Source organism: Balaenoptera physalus (assembly GCF_965194825.1).
Source record: "Balaenoptera physalus genome assembly, chromosome: 9".
Classification (NCBI taxonomy): Eukaryota; Metazoa; Chordata; class Mammalia; order Artiodactyla; family Balaenopteridae; genus Balaenoptera; species Balaenoptera physalus.
Window position 1 is genome coordinate 38924787 of NC_138888.1, and position 27008 is coordinate 38951794.

At 33.5% G+C, this 27008-nt stretch overlaps 1 protein-coding gene across 10 annotated transcripts in view; it reads left to right on the forward strand.

The window, feature by feature from the left end:
* The window catches only part of TRDN (triadin), a 376317-nt gene that overhangs the window by 322717 nt on the left and 26592 nt on the right, over positions 1–27008 (forward strand). For all 10 annotated transcript variants that reach the window (XM_082474630.1, XM_082474629.1, XM_082474624.1 and 7 more), the window contains 9 exons: positions 15661–15687; positions 16117–16146; positions 17710–17739; positions 19156–19182; positions 19567–19614; positions 21339–21386; positions 22636–22653; positions 24680–24724; positions 26476–26496. In XM_082474630.1, coding sequence (XP_082330756.1) covers positions 15661–15687; positions 16117–16146; positions 17710–17739; positions 19156–19182; positions 19567–19614; positions 21339–21386; positions 22636–22653; positions 24680–24724; positions 26476–26496 — 294 coding nt within the window. The remainder of the gene's footprint in view (positions 1–15660; positions 15688–16116; positions 16147–17709; positions 17740–19155; positions 19183–19566; positions 19615–21338; positions 21387–22635; positions 22654–24679; positions 24725–26475; positions 26497–27008) is intronic.

The following is a 27008-nucleotide window of genomic DNA, read 5'->3' on the forward strand; positions in this document are numbered from 1 at the left end:
AAACAACCTCAGCATCACCTGGTTGCTTGTTAGATACGTAGACTCTTAGGTCCCATTAATAACTGCTGAATAAGAATTTGGATTTTTACCAAGACTCCAAAGTCATTAGTATGCACATTAAAATTTGAGAAAGAAAATTATAGAATTCATAGACATCTAAGATTGCCCTTATCTCCAGGGAAGAAAAATATATCAAGCTTCTCTCTATACATTTAGCTAATGCAAAGTGTACATGTGTTTTTGAATGGTTGCTTTCTAACTAGAAGCAAGGTCCTCACAATAACTAAGCACTGGTTGACATTGTCCATCCACTATCTCATTTGGGTGATTTCTGAACTTTGTTCATCCATGAAATGACTGAGGAATCAACCCTTCCTTTCTCATGACACAGCACAGGCAAACAGGCACTGCTTGTACCTGTGTGTTCATTTGAGCTTAAAAGGAATAAATACACGTATTTTGCTTGAAGTACCTGTATGTCAAAGGTAAACTGTCTTTTTATTTTACCAGCTGGCTAAGATATTGATACAACAGGTGAATGACTTAGTGAAAGAAAACAGGATGCCCTTACACCTATCAGTCATCAAAGTATCTCTGGCCTATATCTTTTAAAGAACTTAGTTCCAATTGGTTACTCTATTTAATTTACGTCTATCATAGTATAAAATAAATACAGTTCAATATCTATTTAAAATTTACCATAGTGATCCTGCAAGAGAAATACGTATTAACCTTATTAACTGGATCTTAATAGATAATAGAGAGAATTTACATTCTCTCTTTCTCTCCCTCCCTCCTCTCTCTCTCTCCCTACTTCTCTCTCACACACACACACATACGTGTTCGTGTGTGCACGTGCACACACACACACAATACTTTATGTACATCTTTAAGTTAACCAGAAAGCATTGGATATTTGAATATGCAGGGCTCCTATAAATTGTAGAGATAATTAAATCTCAGTTTCATTAACTAAACTAAGTTATAGTAGGATCAATGGCTAAGTTTAGTTTAATAAGTATTTATAGAATTTCTACCATGCATTAAATATTTTGCTAGGTTTTAAACTCTCAAGAAATATATTTTATCTAGGCAGAGATCAGTAAATAAAGAGCTAATACTAGCAAAAAAAGGAATAAGTAATTAAAATCAAACAAACAAGAAAAAGTTGTTCAGAGTGAATTCTGTAAACAGAGGAAAGTTTTATTTTTCCAGCCTATTGGTTCAGAGAAAAATTCCCAAAGGAGAGAATATAAGAGTAGTCTCAAAGTATGTGTAAAGATTAGCCAGGTGAAGAAAGCCTGGGGAGGATATTGCAGACAAGAGAGAGTAGCACAAGCCTCAGCTAGAGGAGGGAAGCAGTGAGGAATATTGAGAGCCACGAGTATTTCACCTTCACTTCAGCAAAAGGTCTGCGTGGAGGATAGGAGTAGGTGAGGCTTGAGAGGAACAGCTGTGTCCCGAGTAAGGGTTGTGTCCTTCTTCCTAAGGGAAATTGGGAACAACTACCAGAGTTTAAGCAAAATGAGATACAACTTAAATTAGAATTTCAAATTGCTCAGTCTGGCAAATTGCAGAGACTGAAGATAAAGAGGATGTCAATAGTTTCAGGAAATCGGTTGGGGGCAGGAGACTATTGCACTGATACCTCTAGAGTTATTAGATTTTTATAGAGCACTGGTAGGAAGGAAAAGAAGAGAGTTATTATAGAAGTATTTAGGAAGTAAAATTGCCATACTATGGAAAAGGAGGTGGAGTGGAGAAAAATTCAGGATAACTCCCACATTTCCGTCTTGGGATAGAGTGTGGACAGTAATGTCATTTTCTGTGATTGGAATTTTCAAGAGAAGTGCAGATTTAGCAAAAGGAAGCTATATGTGTTATGTAAAGTTTTGACATATTTATTATGCAAATTTTTGTTGAGCAGTTATTATATTATAGGGAATATTGAAACGGAGCAGGACCCTATGGTCCTGGCCACCCCCCCCCATGTCCTCAGCCTGCCTTTTGTCTGTGGAAAAACTTTAGCCAAAGAATAAGTTTAATTAGAGAAGTGAGAAAATGCAGAAACAAAGGAAAGCAGTCAAAGGAGACCAAATAATAACAGTTTAATCATTAAGCAAAGTCAAGGACCTTTAGTTCCTCCTTAAGGACTATAGATAATATTCTGAGCCATATCCTCTGAGCTGTCTTGTAGATACTGAAACCCCACCAGGTGGAAGAAGTTAACTACATGATGGCCAGGCTGTAGCCATGACATAAGCTGCCACAATTCCAAGAACTGGCCTCAAAGAAATGGGAACAAACCCTGGAACTAAAGACTAACTGTACTTAAAACAACCAAGATGACGCCGATCAGACCACCACATTACTGATTGCAAGATGGCTGTCAGAACTGACTGTGCTGTTCTGCTCCCTCCCTCCGCCAATACAACCCTGAAACTCCCCTTTAAAAGCCCCTGTCCCCTGAACAGCAATCGGGAGTTGGTTCTAGGACAGGAGAGTCCACCCTCTCCCCCGGTTGCCAGCCTCCGAAATAAAGCAAGCTTTCCTTTCCTACCAACAATTGCCTCTCGAGAATTGGCTCTCGAGTGGCAAGCAGCCAGACCTGGGTTCGGTAACAATTTGGTAAGTGCAGACATCCATCGGTAAACACAGTCAAGTTCCTGTCCTTCTAGAACTTATAATCTAATGGGGGTAGACGTGCGGGAGAGACATGTCGAATTAGAGGTACCTGTGGGATGTGCATTGAAGTGTGTTTACCAGGCAGCTGGGGAGAAAACACAGTAGTTAATTTGGAAGTTTCCAGCAAAGATGTGCTGGCTTAAATGATGAGAGTTATTGACATCTACCAAGGGGAGCGTGATGGGGAGAAGGAGCAAGGACTGAGGAAGCAACCAGGAAGGACACTGATATGTACAGAGTGGATGGAGGGGGAGAGGGAGACTCTGAAGGAGTTAAAAAAAAAGAGGAGAATTCTCTTAGAAGCTCGAGACATTGTCTCAGAAACCAGGGAGGAAAGAATTTCAAGGAGGAGGAAACTGTCAAAATGTCAAACATAGCAGAAATTTGCAGTAAGATAAAGACTGAAAAGTATTCTTTGGAATATATAATATGGAGTCACTGATGATCTTATGAGCAATTTTGGTGGCACTCAATGGGTGGAAAACCAAATTACTATATTTTGAGGCCTTTGGTTGGAAGTCAGAAATTGGGGCTAGAAAATATACATTGTATACTTTGTATACATTGTAGACTATTCGTTTGAAATCTTGTCTGAAAAAGGGAAAAGAGAGTGCATTTAGTTAGGAAAACAGCTGGGCAGAGTAAAAAGAATGGGAGCTGTGACATCAGGGAAACTGTAGTTTAAATGGTTCCTAATCTATCAAACAGATTTCACAACTACTGTCTTTACAACTTTACAGGGTTACAGTATCTATAAAGGCAATAATACATAGAAAAATGCTAAAAACTAAGGCATACACTAATTCCATTGTTAAACATCTGAGAGATAAAGGAATTTATGTTCATAACACCTAAAGGATTTCATTTTGTTTAATTACCATGGAAATCAAACAATTTCCTTTTCAATATAGATCTCTCATTTGTTATTTAAGTTTACTTGTGTAATATTTCCCTACTTGTGTAATAATACCACTTTTAATTTTAAAACCTTGAACTAAATCCTTCTGCCTTTAAAGACCATATAATTTTATACAGTTCAGCTAAGAGTAAAAATCAATAACATTATTGTTATAGAGTTTTTCTTTCTAACTGTAAAGGGAGAAGTGTTCCTGCAGTATAAGTTATTTCTTACACTTGTATTTTGCAAAGTATTTTGCATAGAAGACTAGCCATAATTATTGATACATGAAAGAGTTTTGAGGTTAAATAAGTCTGGGAAAACCTCTTGGAGTTCATCATAGATATGAACACATTATGAAAATCTGATAGTAAAAAACCTGCTGAATGTTTTTTCACCCAATGTTTCTCATATTTATTCAACCATGGTATCTTTTCTGTAATATAATAGTGGTGTTCAGCTGAACACACTTTGAAAAATGATGTCTTACACATTTACTTACTTAAAAGATTGGGGAAACAATAGAGCAAAGATGATAGAATTTTTAAAATTAATGACAACATATATTAAAAAAAGAAGAAAAACTAAATAAGAAAGACTGGAAGCAATGTTTGATTGTGTTGCAATTAGAACGATGAAGATATGCTAACATGAATAATAAATTTATGCCCAGGCATTGCTATCTCAAAATTTCCTTTTATTTTTTTCCCCATAAACAAGAAGACAAAAAATTCTACTGTAAATTCTTGAGGGAGGAAGCAATCATTCTCTTTTGGGATAAAAAATTTATTAAAATCATGCTGACATGGAAAATTGAGTAATTGCTAGCAAGTGGCATTGGTGTTAAATACTTCATAAATATCCCTACAGATAGCCATGTAAATGCAGTAGGTCAACCATTGTTTCTATTATAAACTACTGTTTGCTGATTAGTCACTAGGTATGTGTCATTATAATATGCTGAGAAGGATTATTACCACAAAGAAACTTACAATAAATCAAGAAAATTGAAATAATTTTTACTATGTAAGTCCAAGGGCATTTATTGAATGCCAACTAATGCAAATCCTGGAAAATGAAAAAAATAACTAATATTGGTGGAGCAATTAATCAATTAATCAAGAAGATTTATTCACATACATACATAATTTGATCTCATAAAATCTTGTGATTTAGGTTTCATTATTTTGCCCAAGTTACAGGCAAGGAAGCTGAAATAAAGATGAACTGAATTCCCAGGTTACAAAATTCATAGGTGGGATGACCTAGCTTCTTTCAACATATCAGTGACCACACTCGTATACTCAACTTGATTTCTAAGGCAGTGAGCAAATGACTTACAATGTCACAAGTTGTCCTCTTTGACTTCAAGGTAACATAAAATGTAGTGTACATTCCTTTTGCCACTGTATCGCGGATATAGCTTACTGCCAAATTTAGAACCTCAAATATAATATTATCATTCTATTCTCAGAAAAATATAAATAGAGATGATGGGAGCAGTGGTGGAAAAAAAATGTTGGAGTGGTGATATACCTATTTTGAACTGAATTGATTATCTAAGTAATCCTTAGATAAATCTGGATGATACTAATAACAAATCAGGGCAGTAGACCATATGTTCCTTAGGGCAGGATTTTTGTTGGTTTATTTCATTCTTACTTGTGCCTAAAATAGTTCCTATCACATAGTAAGAGCTCAGTAAATGTTTTTGAACGAACAAATGTAGTAAGAGTTTAGTTATTCAGTCAAATGGACCTGGAAGCCTGTCTAATAATTTGTTAAAATGAGAAATTGAGCTCATGAGGGTTACTATAAATTTAAAGTATTCTATTTAAAATGCTTAGTCTGGTTCTGGGCACAAAATAAACTTTTAGTGTGTTAGCTATAAATTATGCTAATAGGTTCATGAGACAATTTTTCAGAATTAAAATTTGGTACAGTTTTTCAAAATCTGAAAGAGATGAAATCATTGGCTTTCATTTAAGCAATTTTTATTTTGTGGAAAAAATTTTATTTTGTGGAAAAAAGATACAACCCTTTTCCTGCTTGACCTTTGAATGTGGACCACTTCTGTACTAAAATCTTCGCTTTTTATTTATAATAATAACTTGAGTACTGTAGCCTTAAGTTTTTCTGGTGAAATGTATCTTCTAGAGATGAAATATTTCTTAGCCAATTCAATCAATCAAGCACAGTCCCATTAGTAGCTTCTGAATCAACCTGTGATAGGTACAATTTTTCTCAGCTGGCTTAAAGGAGAGATGCATGGTCTGTGAATCCTAGGAAAGTCCTCTCTATCAAGAGAAAAAGGAAGAATAATGATAGCTTCATTTAAAATTACTAAACACTACTTATGCATGAGTGTAAACAAAGAGCCAATAATTAGATATTTCATCTCCTTTAGATATTTCTTCAATGGTATGCATTTTAGACTCCTTCAAAAGACATAATTTTTAGTTTTTAGGTTTTTTTCAGAAAGATTTTCTTCTTTCTGTAATTTATGGGAATAAAAAATGCTTTTTTTTTGCCTTTTATATAAAATTGTCAATGAAAATTCTCCTTCCCAATTTCAACCCACTCTAAAAACTAATTGAGGAAGAGATTTCAGTGTGGCAAAAGCAATTCACTAACCAAGACTTTATTACTTGCCATAGAGGAAGTTGATGATCTGATTCTTCTAAAATAAAAAAAAAAAAACAAAAAACACAGCTCCAGAGCTTTTTAGACACTTGCCTTTAAGAAGACAGCTCTATTAGAATGGTTTCTGTCTCCAGGCTAATTTGTGAGTTACTCTGACATTACAAAATTTACAAAAATTCAGTTTTCCCCCATGTAAATGTATTGCTTACTTTATATCTTTTGTGCTATTCTAAAATATAGCTTTATATTAGCTGTATTAATTATAATTAATTAATTATAGCTTTATTAATTACTTGAACCTATTCTCAATCTCCTTTTTTCTTTCTTCTATGAATAAACATGCTCTTATACTATTTGTAACACTCAATATATCGTACAGTTTTAAAAACAATGCTCTTAGCTAATTTTTGTTTTGTTTTTTGATTTAGTAGATTAACACAGTGATATTTATATATAGAAATATTTCTCAAGCCAGTGATGAAATGTTCCACACTTGTGGGATGCTTAAAAGTGGGTGTATATTTAATAACTGAATCATATTCCAGAGGAAAATATTTCAGATCTCTCTTGTGGACAAACATCAGGAATCTTCCCTTTCCTTTCATATGCTGTTCAAATTTAGCTCCCAATGACACAAAACATCTTAAGAAAGGAAAATGAGACTGTTTATGTGGGTGTAGTAGAAATGAAAGGAAATAATATTAACTACTATCTCTTCTATTCTCACATCCCTGATTTCAGAACAGAATATTCTAGAGCTCCGGAACTGAGATTAGTGTGACCAATACCTAACATGGCAAAAATAATGGTTCCTTTGGGGTCATGCCTCCCTACTTTAAGAGGCCTATCCGATCTCAGACATTTTACTGTGCTCTCCTCCTCACAAACCCTCCACCACTAAATCGTGCCCTAATCAAACCCTGACCTTTAAACTAAGGATTGAATCTCACTGAGCCTACATCATACTGGGGGCTCATTTCTTATTGTCTCATTTTTTCCTAAGACCCACTTAAAGGATCAGGATGTGATGGAGAGGTGTTTAGGGTAATATAGTAAATCTTAATAATTAAAACATGCTTGTGCCTGGTGGTGCTAATCAATTTAAAATGCTCTCCAATGCATTTTATATTCCAGGCCAAAACTACACAATAGTCACAGCTAAACATAGTGTAATTTTCTCCTTTTCTTAGATGAAATGATCACCACATTAATAAGAAATCCCATGCACAGACTTTGCCATGTTTTATTTTCATGTATCCCAAAGCAAGGTGATCACAATACAATTGTGAAAAATATCCTCTGTAGAGAAAAAATGGAAGATTTCTGTTGATAATATGTTTTATTGAAGGGTCACAGAGTTAAAAGAGCTCTCTCTTTTTTGCAACCCTTTCCCAAATATTTTAGCAGCATCTTCGATGAGTCATCAGTGAGAATGTATTTAGTGTATGCATTACTCAAGAGAGCAACCCTCCATTGATACAGAGTTATCACTTGTTCATTATTATTGACTATGTGTGGAGAATGAACAAGTGCAAAGGATACTAAGGTGATAGTGGCAGTCCCTGCCTAGTGAACTTAACAATTTATTTGGGGAAGGCAAATGAGTAAATAATTACAGAGTATTGCAAATAATTACAATATACAGGGATAATAATTTACATTGGATAAGGAGAGTACAGATTAGGGGCATTTAACCCATCATGGAAAGAGGTCAAGAAAATCTTCATAAGAGAGACAACAGCTGAGCTGTCTTAATAAATGAGTGTGGTATGGTGAAAGGTGATAAGAAGGGGGAAAGGACATCAGATGAGAAAGGAAACTGGAGGGTGAAAATGATATATTTGAGGCTATAATGGAGGCAGAAGCTGAGGAGGAAATGAACAAATGGAAGTACACTCAAGGTATACTTAGGAAATGGAATGAACAGGACTCTGAATAGGGGTGGCAAAGCATGGAGAAGAATGTTGGATGACTTCTAGCCTCCTGGCTGGAAATGTCGGCGGAAGGTAATACCATTTACCAAGATAGGGTACTTGGTTACAGGAGAGAATAATAGATCATGATTCAATTTTGAATTTATTAAGTTTGAATTTCCTGTGGTATATACATTTTTCTTTAGAAAGTTAGATAGGTGGATCAAGAGTGGAATGAGTCCATTTATCTCTTTATAGTCTTCTCCAACTTTTTCAAAGGATATATGTCATATCTGGAATTGATATAATTTTCTATGCCCTTTGAAAGAGATGAACGTAGCATGGCATTTCAACCAAATCTAATTTCTATGACTGTCACCAGAATTAAACTCGTCCATAATAATTCAGTCTCAATTAATAGGTAAGCCTTATAGACTAAATATTCTTGGGAGAGTGAAGTGCTTAGCATGTACTAAATGCTGAGTCAACACTTGCTGAATGAATGATTGAATAGTTGAATAATTACGGTGTGATATCAGCACTATATTAAGTTCTATATTAAAAAAAGACTTCAAAGTAATTTTTCTGATTAACCTCCTCTATCTTTCTACTGCTTCTCTCTTAACTTCCTTTAATCTCTTATACATTTGCTGCTAAACAGTTTCATCAGCATCACTTTAATCCTTTTTGAGCATCAAGAAGTAGGACCCAAAGGGTCCCTCACCACACAGTTGAGGCAAAATACGATAGCTGTCTGGGAGGCATTGTGAGAACAGAATGGTCAAAGCTAGGATGCTTGAATAACTAAAAAGATTCCATAGAAATTTATTGTTAGTACAGCCTCAAGAAATTTAACAAAATAATTGGTGCCTAGAAAACTTAGCACAATGCAAAGCCAATGAGGCTGAAAAAAATCATTTCTGTATATAAATTTCACTGGGTTCATGTAACCAGGAAGCTGCATAACCACCGTAGACCCTGAAGAACTTTCCAAACACTATCTCAATATACTGCCAAAGTATTGCTGCTTTTAAATTTAAAGGATGCCATGAACAATATTTTTTACTTCTTATCTTTCAGACTGCATTTCTCTCCATTATAATATGAAGTAAATTTCTTGCAGAAATTTAGTTCCAATTGTTAGAGGCAATTCTTCCTTACCAAATGGTTTCTAGAAGACTAAACGCTAATTTTCAAAGCCTTAATTATATTTTATTTCCCTGATTTCCAGCACTACATAAATAATGCTAACTCTCACATAAGTTTTCATTGTCTCTAAAAATATATTTGTGAACATTAGATAAATAATAATATATTATTGTTTCAACCAATAACTTTATACAGTACATTGCCTCTATAGGAAAAAGAACTTTTTTTTTACTCAAATTCATATACAAATCAGGAAAGATTACCGTTTAGAGTTTTATAACATATTTTATATATTTAACACTTATACTTTTCCATTTTAATTTTGATAATTAAAAGGTTAGAAAACTTCATGAAACATGTAGCTGAGTAATCATGGCTTCTAGTAAAATGTGGTATGATCTTTGAACTGATGCAGGCATTCCATAAAAGTCCTTATAATATTTCCTTGCTTCCTCCAAATGGATTGCTTATTCAATATGTATGGCAGAAAGTTTAGATATTAATCTCAAAGTCAATTTAAAAGGTAAAGTGCCTGTTAGGTAGTTCTTTTGGCTAAGATATACATCTACAACAGAACCATCTTCTGCTCTGTACTAAATATCTGTGTAAAGAAATATATCTGAAACAGACTCACAGGTCTTAAAAACAAAGTTTGTTAATCTGCCTTAGACCTAAAAATGTGCTTCCACAGCAGAAAATCTATCGGGAATTGAGTAAACAGACTTACTAAAGAGCAATAAAACTAAGAGGAATTAACGCTGCAACATTTCAGGTTGATTATCTACACTGTGTCTCCCTTTTAAATGACTTACTATTTAGATTTAAATTAATATTTAGTGTAAATACATTATTTTAGATCTGGATGAGCTCTTAAAAATCACGTAATCTAACTTCTTACATTTATTTTCATTTTGGAAGAGGAGAACAAAACAAGTTAAATGGCCATGTCAAGGTTCCACAGTAAATGAGTGTCTGAATGAGAATTTGACCCAACACTTACTTAAGATATCTTTATCTACTGCTTGTTGCAGTGTGCTATGAAATAAGTAGTTTCTGATTGTATAGGTCAAAATTTTATTAATTTTGTCTGATGTTAGTTTCAAAATTCCTTAATATATATAGATGTAGATAGGCTATTTATTCTTTTATGTATATAATTTTAAACTGCTATGATTTTTATCATTCATGTGTCTAATATTTTAGAATATTTTGGCTCTTAATTTTTTTCCTTTTACTTTTTTTATTTGTTGACTATGACCATTTATTCTTTTAAGTCTATGCATTGTAAGGGTAGAAATGGGAAATACTGCATTGACATTTTGTTTTAATACAATTCAAAATATTTAGAAAATACAGAAAGTACAAAAGCTATAATAGAAACAGAAAAAACTAAAATCTCCATAAATAAAATGAACAAATATATTTATGTATGTATATACTTATTATATTGCTACTTACTATTGAAATGTATTCTGTGAATGTGGAGCCAATTATCACTTCCATGAGAACATCAATGTTACAATGATTTGGTTTCCTTTGTAAAAATAAAATATTCTTGTGTTATATAAATTAGATTTCACATCACATACTTTACAGATCTCAGTCACAAACATCTGAATATACTATTACTGTCATCTGTATTGAAAAGTTGACACCCTATAATCAACATAAGCATGTTCTGTTTTTAGCTTTATCCATTTATGTCTCAGTAGATTGAAGGCTTTCTCTGATTTTAATTAAGCCATATTTGCTGAAATATGACATACGCGATTAGATGGAACTCAGAATTGTAAAAAATAACCATAGTTTTTTGTTAAATGAATGCTGTTAACAAATGTCATGGTTATCAAACAGTGGTTCTCAAATTTCAACATGTGTCAGATATACCTGGTGGGCTGGCCCATGCCTAGAGTTTATGATTCTGAAGGTCAGGGATGGGGCTAAGAATTTACATTTTTAAGTTCCCAGGTGATGCTGCTGTTTGAGAACTACTGCCTTAACAGAATTCTCCTCCAACAAACATTCTACACTTGTCCTTATGCTTATTGCAGCCTAAATATGGACCTTAGGAAATATATAGTCTTAGACCATGTATAAACAGACATTTACATGCACTTTATTCATTCATATATCTGCAGATATGTTTGCCTGTGAAGTTTCATCAGATTTTAAACCGATATTATATACTCTCATAACTGAATGTATGAGATCACGAAACTAGGAATATAAAAGAGCTAAAGAATATTTAGGACCGACATTAGCAAGATGGTGATGTAGGAATTTCCAATGTTCATTTCCTCCCGAGACATATCAATTTGAACAACTCTTTGTGCATGAAAATACCTTCACAAGAGTCAGGGGTTCCAGGTGAGGTCTTAAAACACCTGGATGAAGCAAAGAAATAAGTAAAGACACACTGAGGAGAGTAGGAAAAATAGATCTGCATTCCTGCCATTCCCCTTCCCCAAGCCCAGGCAGCCCAGCTCAGAAAAAGACACCATCCTCATGGGAGAAGGAGAGTGAAGTGAGCACCGAACTTCACCACAGACCCCAGAGCTAGTCTGAATACTAAATGGGATTTAGCCAGATGAAGAAGGAGGAAGAATGTTCTAGACAGAGAGATAAACATTTAAGACATCCCAGAAGAAAAAGAGACCTTAAGATGGTTTTTAGAAATACAATACTTCAGTATAACTTGAACATAGAGCACAAAATAGTACAGAAGAGGGTGATGAGATATGCAACAATTAGATTCATCAGTAGCCTTATAGAGCAGGCAGAGGCAGCTGGAGTTAATAAAGGCAGTACGTGATTTACACTGAGATATGATATCTGAAATAACCAGACAGGCATCCTAGAAAATCTCTCTGGCTTCAGAATTGAGAGAACGATGGAAAAAAGCCTGTGTCTGCATGACCAGTTTGGATGGTCTTGGTAATTTCAAAGAGAAACAGTGGTGGATTGGATTAAAGTATTGTATTGTTTCCTAGGGCTGTGGTAACAATGCCAGAAAATGAGTGGCTTAAAACATAAAATTATTCTCTCACAGTTCTTTAGACCAGAAGTCCAAAATCAAGGTTTAGGCAGGACTATGTTCTCTTTGAGGTTCTGGAAGAGAATCTGTTCCATGCCTTTCTCTCAGCTTCTGGTCTTGCTGGAAATTCTTGGTGTTCCTTGGCTTCTAGGTGAATCATTCCAATCTCTGCCTTTGTCATCACATGGTATTCTCCCTGTATCTTCACATCATTTTCCCTCTATGCATGTCCATTTCTGTGTCTCTTCTCCTCCTTTTATAGGGACACCAGTCATACTGGGTTAGGGCCCAGCCTAATGACTTCATGTAACCTAATTATATCTGCAAAGACCCTATTTCCAAATAAGGTCACATTTATGTGGTACTGAGTATTAGGACTGCAACATTTCTTATAGGGGGACACATTAAAACCATAGCACAGAATACAGGAGAACAGCAGAATAATTAGACAGTTGTTAGAGGACTGCAATTGAAATTGAACTTGGAAATAAGTATATATGGGAGGGCACATGAAGAACCAGCTCTGAAACCCAGATTTCATTATTGAACAGCTTTGTGGGAATAGATAGTTGTCCAGTATCTATCACAACCTGATTGTAGGAATTAGCAGAACTTTTAAGTCAAGATTTTCTTAACCTGGTTGGGTTTGAAGAGCATAATTGAACATCCTTATATTTGTACACAATTTGTGTGTGTGTTTGTGTGTGTGTGTGTGTGTGTGTGTGTGTCCTCTTATTGAACTGTGCTTGGTCCATGTTGAGAGCAGTAGGTGGAGTCCAATGAAAACTGTTACATAATTAGGGTAGGGATATTGTTGAAGATGTTATCTGCTATATTATACTGCATTATAGTTTTTTTTTCTGAGAACCCATAAAACAAATTTATCTCAGGTAATATTACCAAGAATTGTTTTGCTTCTCTTAAACAGCTTATTTGCTTACAACTTAAAACAGTGTGAACTGTATAACTGATTGCACATTTTATCTTTGTCTGGGTACCAGAGAGCTGAGAGGTGAATAGTCATGTCAAGTCAAAGAAAGCCTGTAGTAATTTTAACATTTTTTTGTGTTCTAATGTAATTTCTGAATTCACATATTCTCCTACATTCATTGGCTCAACTTCTCCATTTATTTACCTTCTCTTGTTTTCATTAATTATTTCATTTATTTATCTAATGAACAAACAATAATTGAGTGCCTATCACGTAACCATGTATTGCACCAGCTCTCTGGATTCAATGATGGATAAACATGATCTCTGTTCTCAAATATCTCACAGTCTAGAAGGGAAGGTATTCACTTAAGTTAATATTTACAGTATATTGTGAATAAGATATCAAAAAACAATGATCAAGATATCAAAAAAACAATGTTGGCACATAAAGGGGAAAAGTTTTCCAACCATATCAGAAAATGCTTTCTGAGGAAGAGATAGCTGAGCCCTAAATAGAAATTAGCCAAATGAAAAGTGAAGGGAAGAAAACTCTGATAAAAAAAGAATCAAGAAATAAAAATCTCTACATAAATGGTGAGATATTGTATGTTTGTGAAGTAGAAGATTCAACATTAAGATGTCAGTTCTTCCCAACTTGATCTATAGATACAATGTAATTTCCATCAAAATCTCAGCAAGTTATTTTGTGGATGTTGACTAAGTGATTCTAAAGTTTACATGGATTGGGAAAACACCCAGAATAGCCAACACAAAACTGAAAAAAAAAAGAAAGCTGGAGGACTGACACTACCCAACTTCAACACTTACTATAAACTGCTACAGTATTATTACTATTTCTTTCTCTACCTTAAGTAGTTTTGTTGTGCGCATAGGCTGGCAGTGCTCATCTGAAGACTTGAGGGAGCCTTCCACAAATTCCCCAAACTTTTTTTAATCTTTTTTTCTCCCTCTTTCTAATCTCTTTAGCTTCCTACTTTATATTACTCTGACCACTGATCTCTAGCTATCTTGGTCTCTCAAGACTCCCAGTTCGATCTCATAAAATCAGCTCTATTCCTGCGCTAACAGCCTTCAGTTCTCTCAAGGAATTAAGCTGGGATAATCATAGAGCACACCTCATTTGCTTTTCATTACTTAAAAATCACTGTCCTTTATTGTCTGATGTCCAATATCTTTAAAACCATGTTTTATATAGTTTTTTCTATTTCCTAGTTTCAAGTGTGAAAACTAATCAGGTGCTTGCTATTTTATTTAACTAAAAGTGAAAGTCACTAGGACACTTTTGACAATGAAGAGGATGGGATAAATGTTTATCTTATTACAGTAGAGTATGTTATGTAGATCCTTCCCAGAAGCCAAATGAATAGGAATTTAAAAAGAAGAAAGTGATCAACATAGTTACGTATGTTCATTGATACTGGAAAGTAAGGGGGAATTAGTGACCAGAGATGCCTGATAAATATAATGTTGGGAATAGAAGCTAGATGATAGTGAATTAATGATTAAATGGGAGTCAATAAATGGAAAAAACAAGTAAAGGTAACATTCTTAAGAAGTATAGTAGAGCAGTTATGGAAAGGTATTGGATGTTATTAATATAGGAATTCAGAATCAAAGAAGGTGCTTTGTTTACTGTTAAAATCTGTGTTGAGATAAAAAAGAAAGAAAGTTAAAATTTACTGTGGATAGGGCAGATGTTGGCAAATGATGGCCTGCAGACTGGCCACCAGCTTCTGTAAGTAAAGTTTTATTGGAACACAGCAATTTCCATTCATTCACATAATGCTTATGGCTGCTCTGTGCTACAACAGCAGAGCTGAATAATTGCGACAGAGATCATATGGCTCCAAAGTCAAAAAATATATATATCTGAACTTTCACAGAAAATTTGCCAACCCCTGAACTAGGAATCCAATATGCAATAAAAGCATATGGTATATTTTGGGTCATCAAGAATTCCAGATTCAGCAGCAGTCGCTAGTTAGTATATTATACTGGGACAGATAACATGTTGATAATGTTAATGGAAATGAAAGCAGTAGTCTTGAATTTTTCATCTTGGATAATGAAAGGCTAAAAGTAATTCTCAAAATAAAATTGTATGTTCCATCTTAACATTAGATTAAACAGTTAACATTGCACACGAGTTTGTGAGCAAATTTTTTAATGGTGCAATGAAATTAAACTGTTATTGTTTTAAATGATTTTTCAACTAGTAACTTGGCTTGGACATTAAATTACATATCCTGTAAAAATTTCAATAAAGAAAGATGGTTGGGGTCTATAGTGTTTGATTTTCAAATATATAATATTCTACCATATACAATGTTGATCCAATAACAGTGGAATGACTCAGTTTTTAATAATTTTTAAACTTTTTCTAGGCAAAGAAGTCAAGCCCAAGTCTCCACGTATGTTATACATGCCAAAAACAAAAAACAAATCTTAAATGCCTGCTTTACTCATCCTCTGATTCTATTGTTGAGTGTTTTGCATAAAGTCAAAGGCTTAACTATTTTGTGCAGATAATGTGCTGGTTATCTTACTTGTGTTTCTGAGAATTTGCTATGCTGATATTTTCCTTTATCCTTCATTCACTGGGCATGATTTCATTAACTTCTCATTAAAAATCTTAGTTCATGTTTCCAATTTTTCTCAAAAATTCTTATTGTGATTGATAATGAGGAACCTTTACTTGTGTGTGTATTAATCTGCTGCAATCATAAGAAGAAAGTTAATATGGAAGATTAAAGAACAATAATATGTAAAAGAAATATGCATGAGTACAGGAAATAAATATTTTTATATAATCGTTATTACTAATGTTTACTCATTTTTAGAGCCACAAATAAAAAAAGAAGATAAGCCAGGTATGTACATTTCATTCCATATTTATAATGAATAGCATACTTTTTTGCAAATGTGTTCTAGTGCAAATATTATACTAAAATTTTATTCTTGAACAACTTTTTAAAATAAAACAAATGTAACATATGTTTAGCTATACTACCTGTTCCTAGAAAAAACCCTATTTACAAAGTGAAACCGCTGAGAAATTTATATAGTTCAGAAGAAACAAATGACTATTTTTCGCTGATTACTATAGAACACAGACATCCTGTCAGAAGAAAAGCTGCCCACACTCTTCTATTTTTTGGGGGCTCCTGAGTCAGATGAACATTTCTGAGGGCCATAGCAGGCAGCAAACAGTTTTCTAAAAGAAAACACAGCAATGATTTTCAAAACAGTTAAAATTTTGATTCTTGTCTCCCAACTGTATTGGTGTTATGGGGCTGCTGTAATAAAATACCAGAAACTAGGTGGCTAAAAACAACAGAAATTTATTCTCTCACAGTTCTGGAAACTAGACATTCGAAATCAAAGTGTCAGCAGGGCATGTTTCCCTTGTAAGGTGTAGGGAAGAATCCTTCCTTGCCTCTTTTGGCTTCTGGTGTTTGTGAGCAGTCCTTGGTGTTCCTAGGCTTGAAGAGGCATCTCTCTAATCTCAGCCTCTGTCATCACATGAACCTCTTCTCCCATTGTCTTTATCTCTGTATCTTTTCTCTTCTTCTTTAAGGACACCCGTCCTACTGGATTAAGGATCCTCTCTACCCCCATATAACCACACCTTAACTATTATAGCTTAAAACAACAAAAATTGATTTCTTCACAGTTCTAGAGGATGGAAGTCCAAAGTCAAGATAGAAGCAGAGCCACATTCCCTTTGAAACCTGTAGAGGACAATGTTTCCTTATCTCTTCTAGCTTCTGGTGTTTGTCAGCAGTCCTTGGTGTTCCTTGGCTTGTAGTTGGCTCACTCCAACCTCTGCCTCCGTCATTACACAGCCATCTTCTCTGGTGTGTCTCTATCTGTGTCTTTTTTCTTCTTATAAGGACACCAGTCAGATTGGATTAAGGGCCCACCCTACTCCAGTATGGCCTCATTTTACCTTAACTAATCACATCTGCAAATAATCCTATTTCCAAATAAGGTCACATTCTGAGTTATTTTCTATTAGGACTTCAACTATTTTTTTGTGGCACACAATTCAAGCCATAACACGGTCTAAATTTCTGAATAACAATTACATATATTTAAGAAAAACTCTTCCAACTCCTATCATCAAGTCATTTATCTTATGTGGACATTAGGACTATTCTCCACAACAATAATCTTGAGAAAACAGAAAATTCAGGTTGAAATCCATTAGCAGTAGCAATAACTTAGTGACAGACAAGTACATATCATGATTTTAACTACTGTGTGTTCAATAGTCCAGTACTGACAAGCCAGTAGGAAACTAAAACAATTTTTACTAAAATTCTGCTTTTTCAAATTATAGTAAATGAAATAAAATAGTGTCCAAAAATGAATTTGTGCTCTAGTTTATTTTTTCAGATTTAAAAATTTCTATCTTTTGTTTTCCCCTTCAGAGTCACAAGTTAAAAAGGAAGCAAAACCAGGTAACAATATTTTTATTCTTAGTTACAGAGCTAATGTTGCTGTTATTTTAGTACTAAAAAAGGCTTACTATCCACCAATGGGGAGTTACACAGGGTCTCCCAGATCCTCATTATTTACCCTACTCCATTGCTCAATATGGTTTCACAGTACTGGATTAGGTAAGAATGGGGATATTCCACAGGCAAAAACATCTAGAATATGGCTTTAAATGAACCTCAGCAGAGACTCCAGGTTTCAGGAGACATTTCTTGGAGTTCTTCAAAGCCTAGTATAATCATGTTTAATCTGTGGGTTTATTTTTGATAACACACCAGAGTTATAAAATCATGAAATCATAGGCTACTGAGATTTGAAGGGAAAGAGGACAAGAACTTACCAAGCATCTGCTAGAGCTGAGGAATAGCGTAAGATTCCATTTTCATCCCATCACTAGGAGAGACATGCGACATGACAATTATTACCCATATTTCATATCTGTGGAAACAGTTCAATTGTTCACAGTTCAGAGATTGTCCCAGACTAACAATCATTTTATTAAGAGGCAACATTGATCTAAAATAAGGGCAATCTTTCCAAGTGTACACTGCTATTTAATGTGTAAGTCCTAGTTCTGGTACCAACTAGTTACTCACCTGAGGCAAGTCAACAAAACCCTCAGGCTCTATGGATGCTATTTCTTCATTATAAAAAATTATGTAGCAGGATTCTTAAATAAAAACAAACTCAAGAATCCAAGTCTAGATGTATATACAATACTATCTTATTCCTTTAATTCTTAGCAGAGCTTACCTGACAACTGATCATAAGCTTGAGTCTAGTTTTTCTTGTAAATAATGTATCTTTTTAATGTATCAAGGCTTAAAAATGCCTAACTACTATCTTATTATTTATTTTCCTGAGTACATTTATTTGCTGCAGATGAGTATGTGTTACCAGATATGAACACTTTGCATTTTACCTCTTTTTTTTTTTTTAATTTATTTATTTATTTATTTATTTTTGGCTGTGTTGGGTCTTCGTTTCTGTGCGAGGGCTTTCTCTAGTTGTGGCAAGCGGGGGCCACTCTTCATCGCGGTGCGCGGGCCTCTCACCATCGCGGCCTCTCCTGCTGCGGAGCACAGGCTCCAGACGCGCAGGCTCAGCAGTTGCGGCTCACGGGCCCAGTTGCTCCGCGGCGTGCGGGATCCTCCCAGACCAGGGCTCGAACCCGCGTCCCCTGCACTGGCAGGCAGACTCCCAACCACTGCGCCACCAGGGAAGCCCTCTTTTTTTTTTTTTAATCAGAAACCCAATACCATTTAAAACTTCTATTTAGGCCTAGTAATATTTAAAACTTTCATTTATTATTATTAAATACTACAATTTTGCAGGTGATTTAATTGAAATTTTTATAATTATGAATGTTTATTTTCTAGCTTCATCCGAAAAAGCTCAAATACACAGTATGTATCTTAATTTTATCTATAAAGTTGATATAGAATTTTTACAAAAAACTTAAATATCTTTAATAATATATATTTGCAATCTATGCCTCAGTATTTATACTTTATTACAGGCTATGCTTTGGAAATTATAGGTGCTTAAATGTAAATAAGAATTCTTTGTATATTGTTTTCATGCAACCAAAACCTTTAAGTTTTTTATTTAAACTGCATGAAATGAAATGAAAATTAAGGAACAGTTTTTCTCCATGGACACATTTGTAAAAATCTGTCAATTTTTTTCTACTAAACAAAACACTGGACCATGTCACAGAGAAAATACGCCATATGTTAATTTATAAAGCTTCTAAATATCTGAAAAGATTTTCTTTTTGTTATTTTCAGAACAAGACATAGTGAAACCAGAAAAGACTGTTTCTCATGGTAAACCAGGTATTTTGCAGGTGTTACTTGTACAATAGTATCAAATTGTCTCTCAATGTTCTAGTTGTAACAGGATGATGAGCTTAGAGTCAAATCTGAAGTTATTAAGGATGATTCATAGTTCATGCTGAGAACTTGACCTGCCAGATATAACTACATAGCTCGTGATCCTTCCCATCAGAGACTTAGCTTAGCACAAAGCCCATCTTTGCCAGCATTCAGATGAATGGTCTCTATATTTCATTTTGTTTTGATCTGTTTGGGGCAAGACATCACTAGAAAACTTGTAATTCAGAATGGCTCATTCAAACATGATCATCTTGAATTCCAAAAATCCCAAGAAAAGGAAATCAATATTTCCTCCTGCTTCCCTTCATCCTTCCTTCTTCCCTTCATCTTCTTATTCCTGGTCCTACATTTTGTAGAAAGTAGAGGTAAGCCAATGGGCTTTGCTCATAAGGAGAAATAGAGAAATTACCAAGACTAGCTTAATAATTAGTTTTTATTTAAGAATAGAAACTTTATTTAAATTTTAATTTAAGCCAATTAAATATGGATTTAAATTTGAGGTTGTGTCAAGCCCCAGTTGTTCTGTAGAATATTGTCCTTTATTGTTTCCCTGATGTTGTGAATATAGTTAGGCCAGAATCTTTACAAAGGTAAAAGCATACTTTCTTTAAACGTATCTTAGGAAACTTTTTGCTTATATTTTTAAAATTTTACTTTAGACAATCTGTTTTCAATGGATTTGAGTCAGTTTGATTTTACTTGTTTACGCTTTAAAGAATATGAGACACCAACAACAGAAACCATAGAAATAAATAAAGCAGAACCAGACTATGGGGAGGTGAGAAAAGCAGTCTGTATTGACATAAGCAAAACTTTAGAAACAACTTTTAGAACCTCCTGATATAATGAATAGTAAACCCTGTTACTTTCTTTTCTGTCCTAAATATCAACCATTTTTGAGGTGAAATACTGAGAGGAGAGAGTTTAGTCTCCGAGTGTATAACAAAGGCATTGCCCTCTAGCCACATCTTTCTTTTATTTCAGTGATCACATTCATACTCTAAATTCTGTTTCCCGGTGAAACTTTCTAATTAGGATATTTGACTAACTGATTCATTCTCACTGCTGAATACTTGAAAAGTTTAATTTTATATAGAATAATTTTACTAATCCCTCTACTTTGACCCAAATCTATTTGACTATGTCTACAAAAACATACAACACAGAAGACATCCCATAAATGCACCACCTTTGCCCTTCCCCAGCTTTGCAACATAAAAACTTGGGTTCCCAGGCTAATCCTGGGTTCTCAGGGAGGTATCTTGCTCAAGAAAGATAAAAAATTGTTTCTTCCTATTCCCATTCAATAATGAAAAGGAAATACATGTTTTATGTGTACTTCAGTGTAGATAAATACAGTGAAATACAGTGAAGGCAAAGGATAGAGTATACTTTTGTTAGGGGTTAGGGGACCATTTGAATTAGGAAAACTTTTATGGCAAGAAAGCTGCAAAGGACATATGCAGCTGGACAAATTTTTTTTGTGCTCCCATCCGATTTGAATAAAATATATCACTTGCTGTTTTATTGAGAAAACAGCTAAGTTTGTCTCAGTATTGGTGTTATTTCAAAGAAAATACAAAATATCAAGGTTGAAATGTGTCACTGTTTTGTACTGATACATTTAAAATTTCCACTTGTGTTAATATTTTTTCTTATCACAGATGAAAAAGTTGTCAAGCAGGCAAAAGCTATCACAATAGAAAAAACAGGTAAATGAGCTATTTTAGATTTTTCTTCTATGTATCAGTTTTATGTTATGTTGGCACACACCCACACGTGCACAAACACAGACACACACCTTTACTGAAGTATGTGCGCTCTTAGTGCCATAAATTCTAAGATTCTTGATTCTTGTAAATAACTAAAATTTATACTCAATAAAAATTAACAGTGGAAAACTAGGGTGACATACTTTATTTTTTTAAAGTATGATTGACCTAAGCTTACAGATAATTCACAAGGAAATTTATGTCATGCATTGATTATCATGTACTATTTTTAGGTGTTTAATCTCATTTTCAAAACACATTTCCTCAAATTTTAAAATCACAGAAATCTGAAACTGTCTGCTGTTCATGTATTAGATGGAATAATTTCCATTCATGAGAGCTCTGCAGAGACTTATATGACTGTGTAACTTTTTAAAATCTGCCTTGAAGAATGATCAATAGAACATATAATATCAAAGCAAAAATATCAAACCATCATTTCATGTGAGAAAAAAAAGGAGTGTACACACTCTTGAAATTCTGAAGTTCTTTCCTAAAAGGATGAACAAAATTAAGTCTCCATCTCAACTGACATCTTGAAACACTGTATCTCCTCCATTTGATCCCAAGATGGAAATCCTACCTACCTCCGCCATGAATGGAGTCCCATTTCTTACTAAAAATCATTCCAAAGGAAAAGGCCTGTGAAGTAATTTCTTTCTTTTAACTGAGATAATCATGATAGTTGGGATTTGAATACAGTTCTCAGAGGAAAATATAATAGATTTCAGGAGATAACTAATTATTTATAGAAATTATAGACTATATTTCATGAGTAAGAAACCCTATTTTCACATTACCCCATACAACCATTGTACTCTATTCCAGTCATTGCCTAAGCTCATAATTTTAGTTAACATTCCTCTAACTTGCACCCTAAAGTGTTAAGCATCTCACTTAGTTATATGGGTATTTGGAGATTATGAAGAAACTAGCCCAATGTATTTGTGTCCCAAATATATATTGTTTCAAATTTTACATAAAATTTTGTGCATCTTAGTTTTTCAATAAGCAGTGTGTTTAATGTATTTGCTGACAGTGAAAAAATAGTGTTCAGAGAGAATGGATTAAGCTTAAGATAAGATGAGAACTTAAAATGAAGAAGGAATAAATACAAATGCTAAAGAGTTATTTTTTTTCCATGGTTTGTATTCATCATATGTCATTTGCTTTCTTTCATTCTCCACAGTCAAACCCAAACCAACAAGTAAGAGACGAAAATAAAATCTGGAAAGTATCGCTTGGCCATTTTAACTTTAACAATTTGCTCGGGTTTTTTTCCCAATTGTTATTTTTAGCATTGCCCAAGGCTAAAGTACCTCTATAGGTGATAAATGAACGTTATTGCTACAGCTTTGATTTAACATCTTTATCTTTCACTACTAATTAATAATTCAGTATAATTATACAGAAGAAATCTTTGTGGAAGTTGTATCACTATTAATACTAAAAGAGTGAGTCCATACAGGCTATAAAATAACACTAAGAAGTTAGGGTAAATGGGCAATCTTTTAAACATACATAATGAATAACAAAGGAAAATGAAATGATATACAATTTTTGGTGTTATGAACCACATACTGTTTTTAATTTGTTTCCTATAAGCAGCATTAATTATATGGTAGGTAGTTTTTGGTATTAATGTTATTCATAATTTTATGAATTATAAACGTTTTGCCATTTGTTTATTAAAATCATGGAATTTTCTCATGAGTATAGATTTTAAAGATTGTCCATTTTATTGTTCAGGAGTCATACAGATGTTACCGGTGTAGAGAGTTTAAAAGGTGACTATTGGGCTCAGAAAAGTGTGAATATTTGCCCATTGTCACAGGTAGTAAATATGTCCAAAACTGTGTCAAAATTGTGATATTGGTTCATACATATATTTGTGAAACAGAGGCTTGGGTGAAGATATGAGTGGCTTTTGTCAAATAGTCTCTGGTTCATGTATGAAAAATGAATTGACAAGGTCCAAAGATGAATTTGGTGAGACCACTTAGGAGGTCATATTAGTGATTCAGGAGATATGGCAAAATATATGGAGCCTAAAAAGAACATAGTCACCTCTCAGAACCTATTGCATGTATTTTGAATATATATTTTATATTATTTTTACTTTAATTTATTATACTTTTGCAGTGTTATTATGACAGTTTAATAATTTGAATATTGGCTTCTTTTATTGTGCATGCTTATTTAACACTAAAATTTATACAACTTAAGTTCATGGAAGTTCATTCTTGAATGCTATCAATCCCTAATTTACAAATATCCAATTAAATTTTATGACAACATAGATCCCACATCTCCCCACTTACTTCATTGTTGGTGCAAGATGATGGGGAGGAAATAGTAGTGCTTTCAGAGAATCTCCAAATTCAGGATGAGGGAAGGAAAGGATAGGTAAACCAGAACAGTTCAGGAGGACTAAACCTGGAAGTGATTAGTAAGAACTAACACTTGGCAGTGATCTGCTGTATTTCCAAATATTCTCAACTCCATTCAAAATATCCTACCCTACATAGCTTTATTTGAAATTCCACTTTTGGTGAAAGAGAGAGATCTAAAATTTACTTTAATTCAAATATTTTTCAAAGGGCTGAGAAGAACATCAATTCCACATTTTGATTACAGTTGTCATGTCCTAGATTTACTTGAGATTCATCTGTGAGAGTTCTAACTGAACCTAAAAAGAGAGGGTGTTCCAGAAAAATGAAAATACAAAGTGTTTCACTTTCTGGAATAAGGCAAGTCTAGGTTACATTTTCAACAAGAAACTAATGACTAGCACCAAATTGCTTCTGACCAGCACCAAATTGCTTCTGATGTGGCAAGAAAGGAAGTAGGAGTCAGAGAGGTAAAAAGGGAGCTTGTAAAATGCCAGAGGCAAATGTATTCTGGTTTGAAATATCCTCAAAGAATGATTCAACCTTCAGCAAAGAAAGAAAAATCCTCTTATTATTATTCTCCTTTTTGTCATATTCTATTTTCTTCTTATACCACATGGCCCTAAGAGGGCTAGCGCCTTTGAAGTATCTTACAGGATGTCCTGAGAATGAACCTGACCTTGTTTATGATGTGTTTCTATGGCAATATGCTTTCTGTGTTCCAAGTTACATGCAAATGACTTTGGAGGCATGCTGAGGATCACCTGCAAATATGTAAATACTAAATCGCTTGCTATGCAAACAACCTACAGAGTGTCAGTTAATTTTGATTTCTCTCTCTAGAAAAAGCTGAACATCAAGAAAAAGAATCTCCATCTATAAAAACAGGTGTTTTTGCCTTTCTGGTTTATATTCTGTCCTAATTCACTATTTTTATTAAATTTGAAAATTAAAGCAAAACATATAAGTACCTTTCATTTTATTTCCTGGTAATTTTTAGTCTTGTGGTTTTGTGGTAGAATCTAGTTTATCTGATATAAGGGCTGTGGTAGTGCTGGTAAACATTTTGCTAGATATTATAACAAATATATATGGATTGCTAAACATTCTATTATAATACAGCAGTATTAACAAAATAGTATTTGCCTTCACGGTTCATAAGACCCTTCCAAAATATTCAGTATTTCACTGATGTCAATATTAATATCATTTATCATTACTGGTAATGTTGATTCACTGTTGATATACTGTAAAATATCCTATCAAATTGCACATATAACATTTCACTGAAAACTAATCATGAATTTCAACTTGGTTTAATTGCTTAAAATAGAGGTTATCCCATTCTATAATAGCTTAATACTTTTAAAACTATTATTCAATTTTAAAAATATATTAATACTTGGCATGGTTCAACACTAAGGCATATAGGAGGCTAACTGTAAAAATATCCCTCCCTCTCCTCTTTTTTCCTATTCTACCAGTTCCCATTCCCAAAATATCCAAAAATGTCTGATAGGTAATGATTGTTATTTTTTAATGTCTCCTTCTAGCAGTATATATAAAAGACATATACACATACGTATATACAAATTATATATATATATATTCCCACTTTTTTTACACAAATCATGACATACTATAAATAGCTTTGTCCCTAGGTTTTTCTATTTAAGAATGTATTTTTGAAGATTTTTTTATATCAGTACATAAAGCATTTCTTCATTAATAGTATTCTATTGTACAGTTGTATACAGTTTACTTAACAAGTCTCTGATTGACCTGTGTTTAAGTTATCTAACAAGCTTTCTTTAATGATATACAATAATAAATATACCTACCTGTCTAGTTTTGTAAATTTATCTTTGGGGTAAAATTAGTAAATTTTTTTAGTGCAATGATATATTCAATGTCATTTTTATAGACATCCCTAATTGTTCTTTAAAAAATTATATTAATTTGTATTCCCACCGTTAATGAATTAGTTAGTTGACCTAATTTTGGATGATTCAAATTCTTCGCAATCATGATGAAATGTTGTCTAGTTTTTTTATGAATAGATATTTACGTGTAAAACTGCATAACTAATGCTTTTAGTTAATAATTTCAGAAGACAAGGTATTCTGGAGAAAGGAATCATGTATTTAGATAGTATAGCTTTGTGTTTTTCACCCACCATTCACTTATCTTTCCTGAGATTTTATAAAGTCAACTTCTTTATTCAAAATACTGTATTGGAAGAGTTTAAATAGTTAATATTAATTAATATTAATATGTATTCTGAAAAGACAATGGCAGACTATACCTTTTATGCCATTCAGAAACAGTAAGGAGTTCAGATTATCCTGAGCATTCATTTTTCATCAAATGAAATATGAGGCTTTACAGGGATAAGAAGAGACCAAGAAGACCCTATACTTTCAAGCTTTACAACTTCTTTGAGGAATTCATTGGAATATGACTTAAAAATTACTCAAAATGCATTGCCTACTGCTCATTTTAATATAAGTTTAGCCTTTTCCTATTTTAACTCAAACAAACAGAATTAGGAAATATAAAGGGCTGATATTTTACCTATAGCTAGAAAATGATCACTGACTTTTTCTTTTATTTTCTTTCTTTTCTTCTTTACTTTTTAGACAAACCAAAACCAACTCCAAGTAAGTGTACCATTCTAAAATTTTAAGAATTTGCTATTTAATTAATTTTAATTTTATAGTTTCTTTAAATTGTACATGCAGTAAAAATTAGTATGGTATTTCATTAATGCAATAGATATTACACCATTACCTATATAAATGATTCTTACTGACAAAGAATATTTGTGTGTATTGTATTCATTAATCCTTGAACATGTATTTATTGAGTGCCTGTTAGATACATTACTCTACACCAGGGTATGTGAAGAAATGCCTAAAATGACTTGTGTTGTCATTATCTGTGTAATTAACACAGTTACCATAACTAATGCCTGTGCAAAAAAAAAAAAAAAAAAATGGTGGTTGCATCTCTCTTTTATGTACTTTCAGTTTTTTGTTAGGGTGTATTGAGTAAACACAGTGTGGCGATTCCTCTTATAGTCACTGCTGGGTTAAAAAAAAAGTTCAGAACACAGAATACCTGTCTTCAATTATTTAATCTTAACACATTAGCTTTTTATTTTCATATTTTT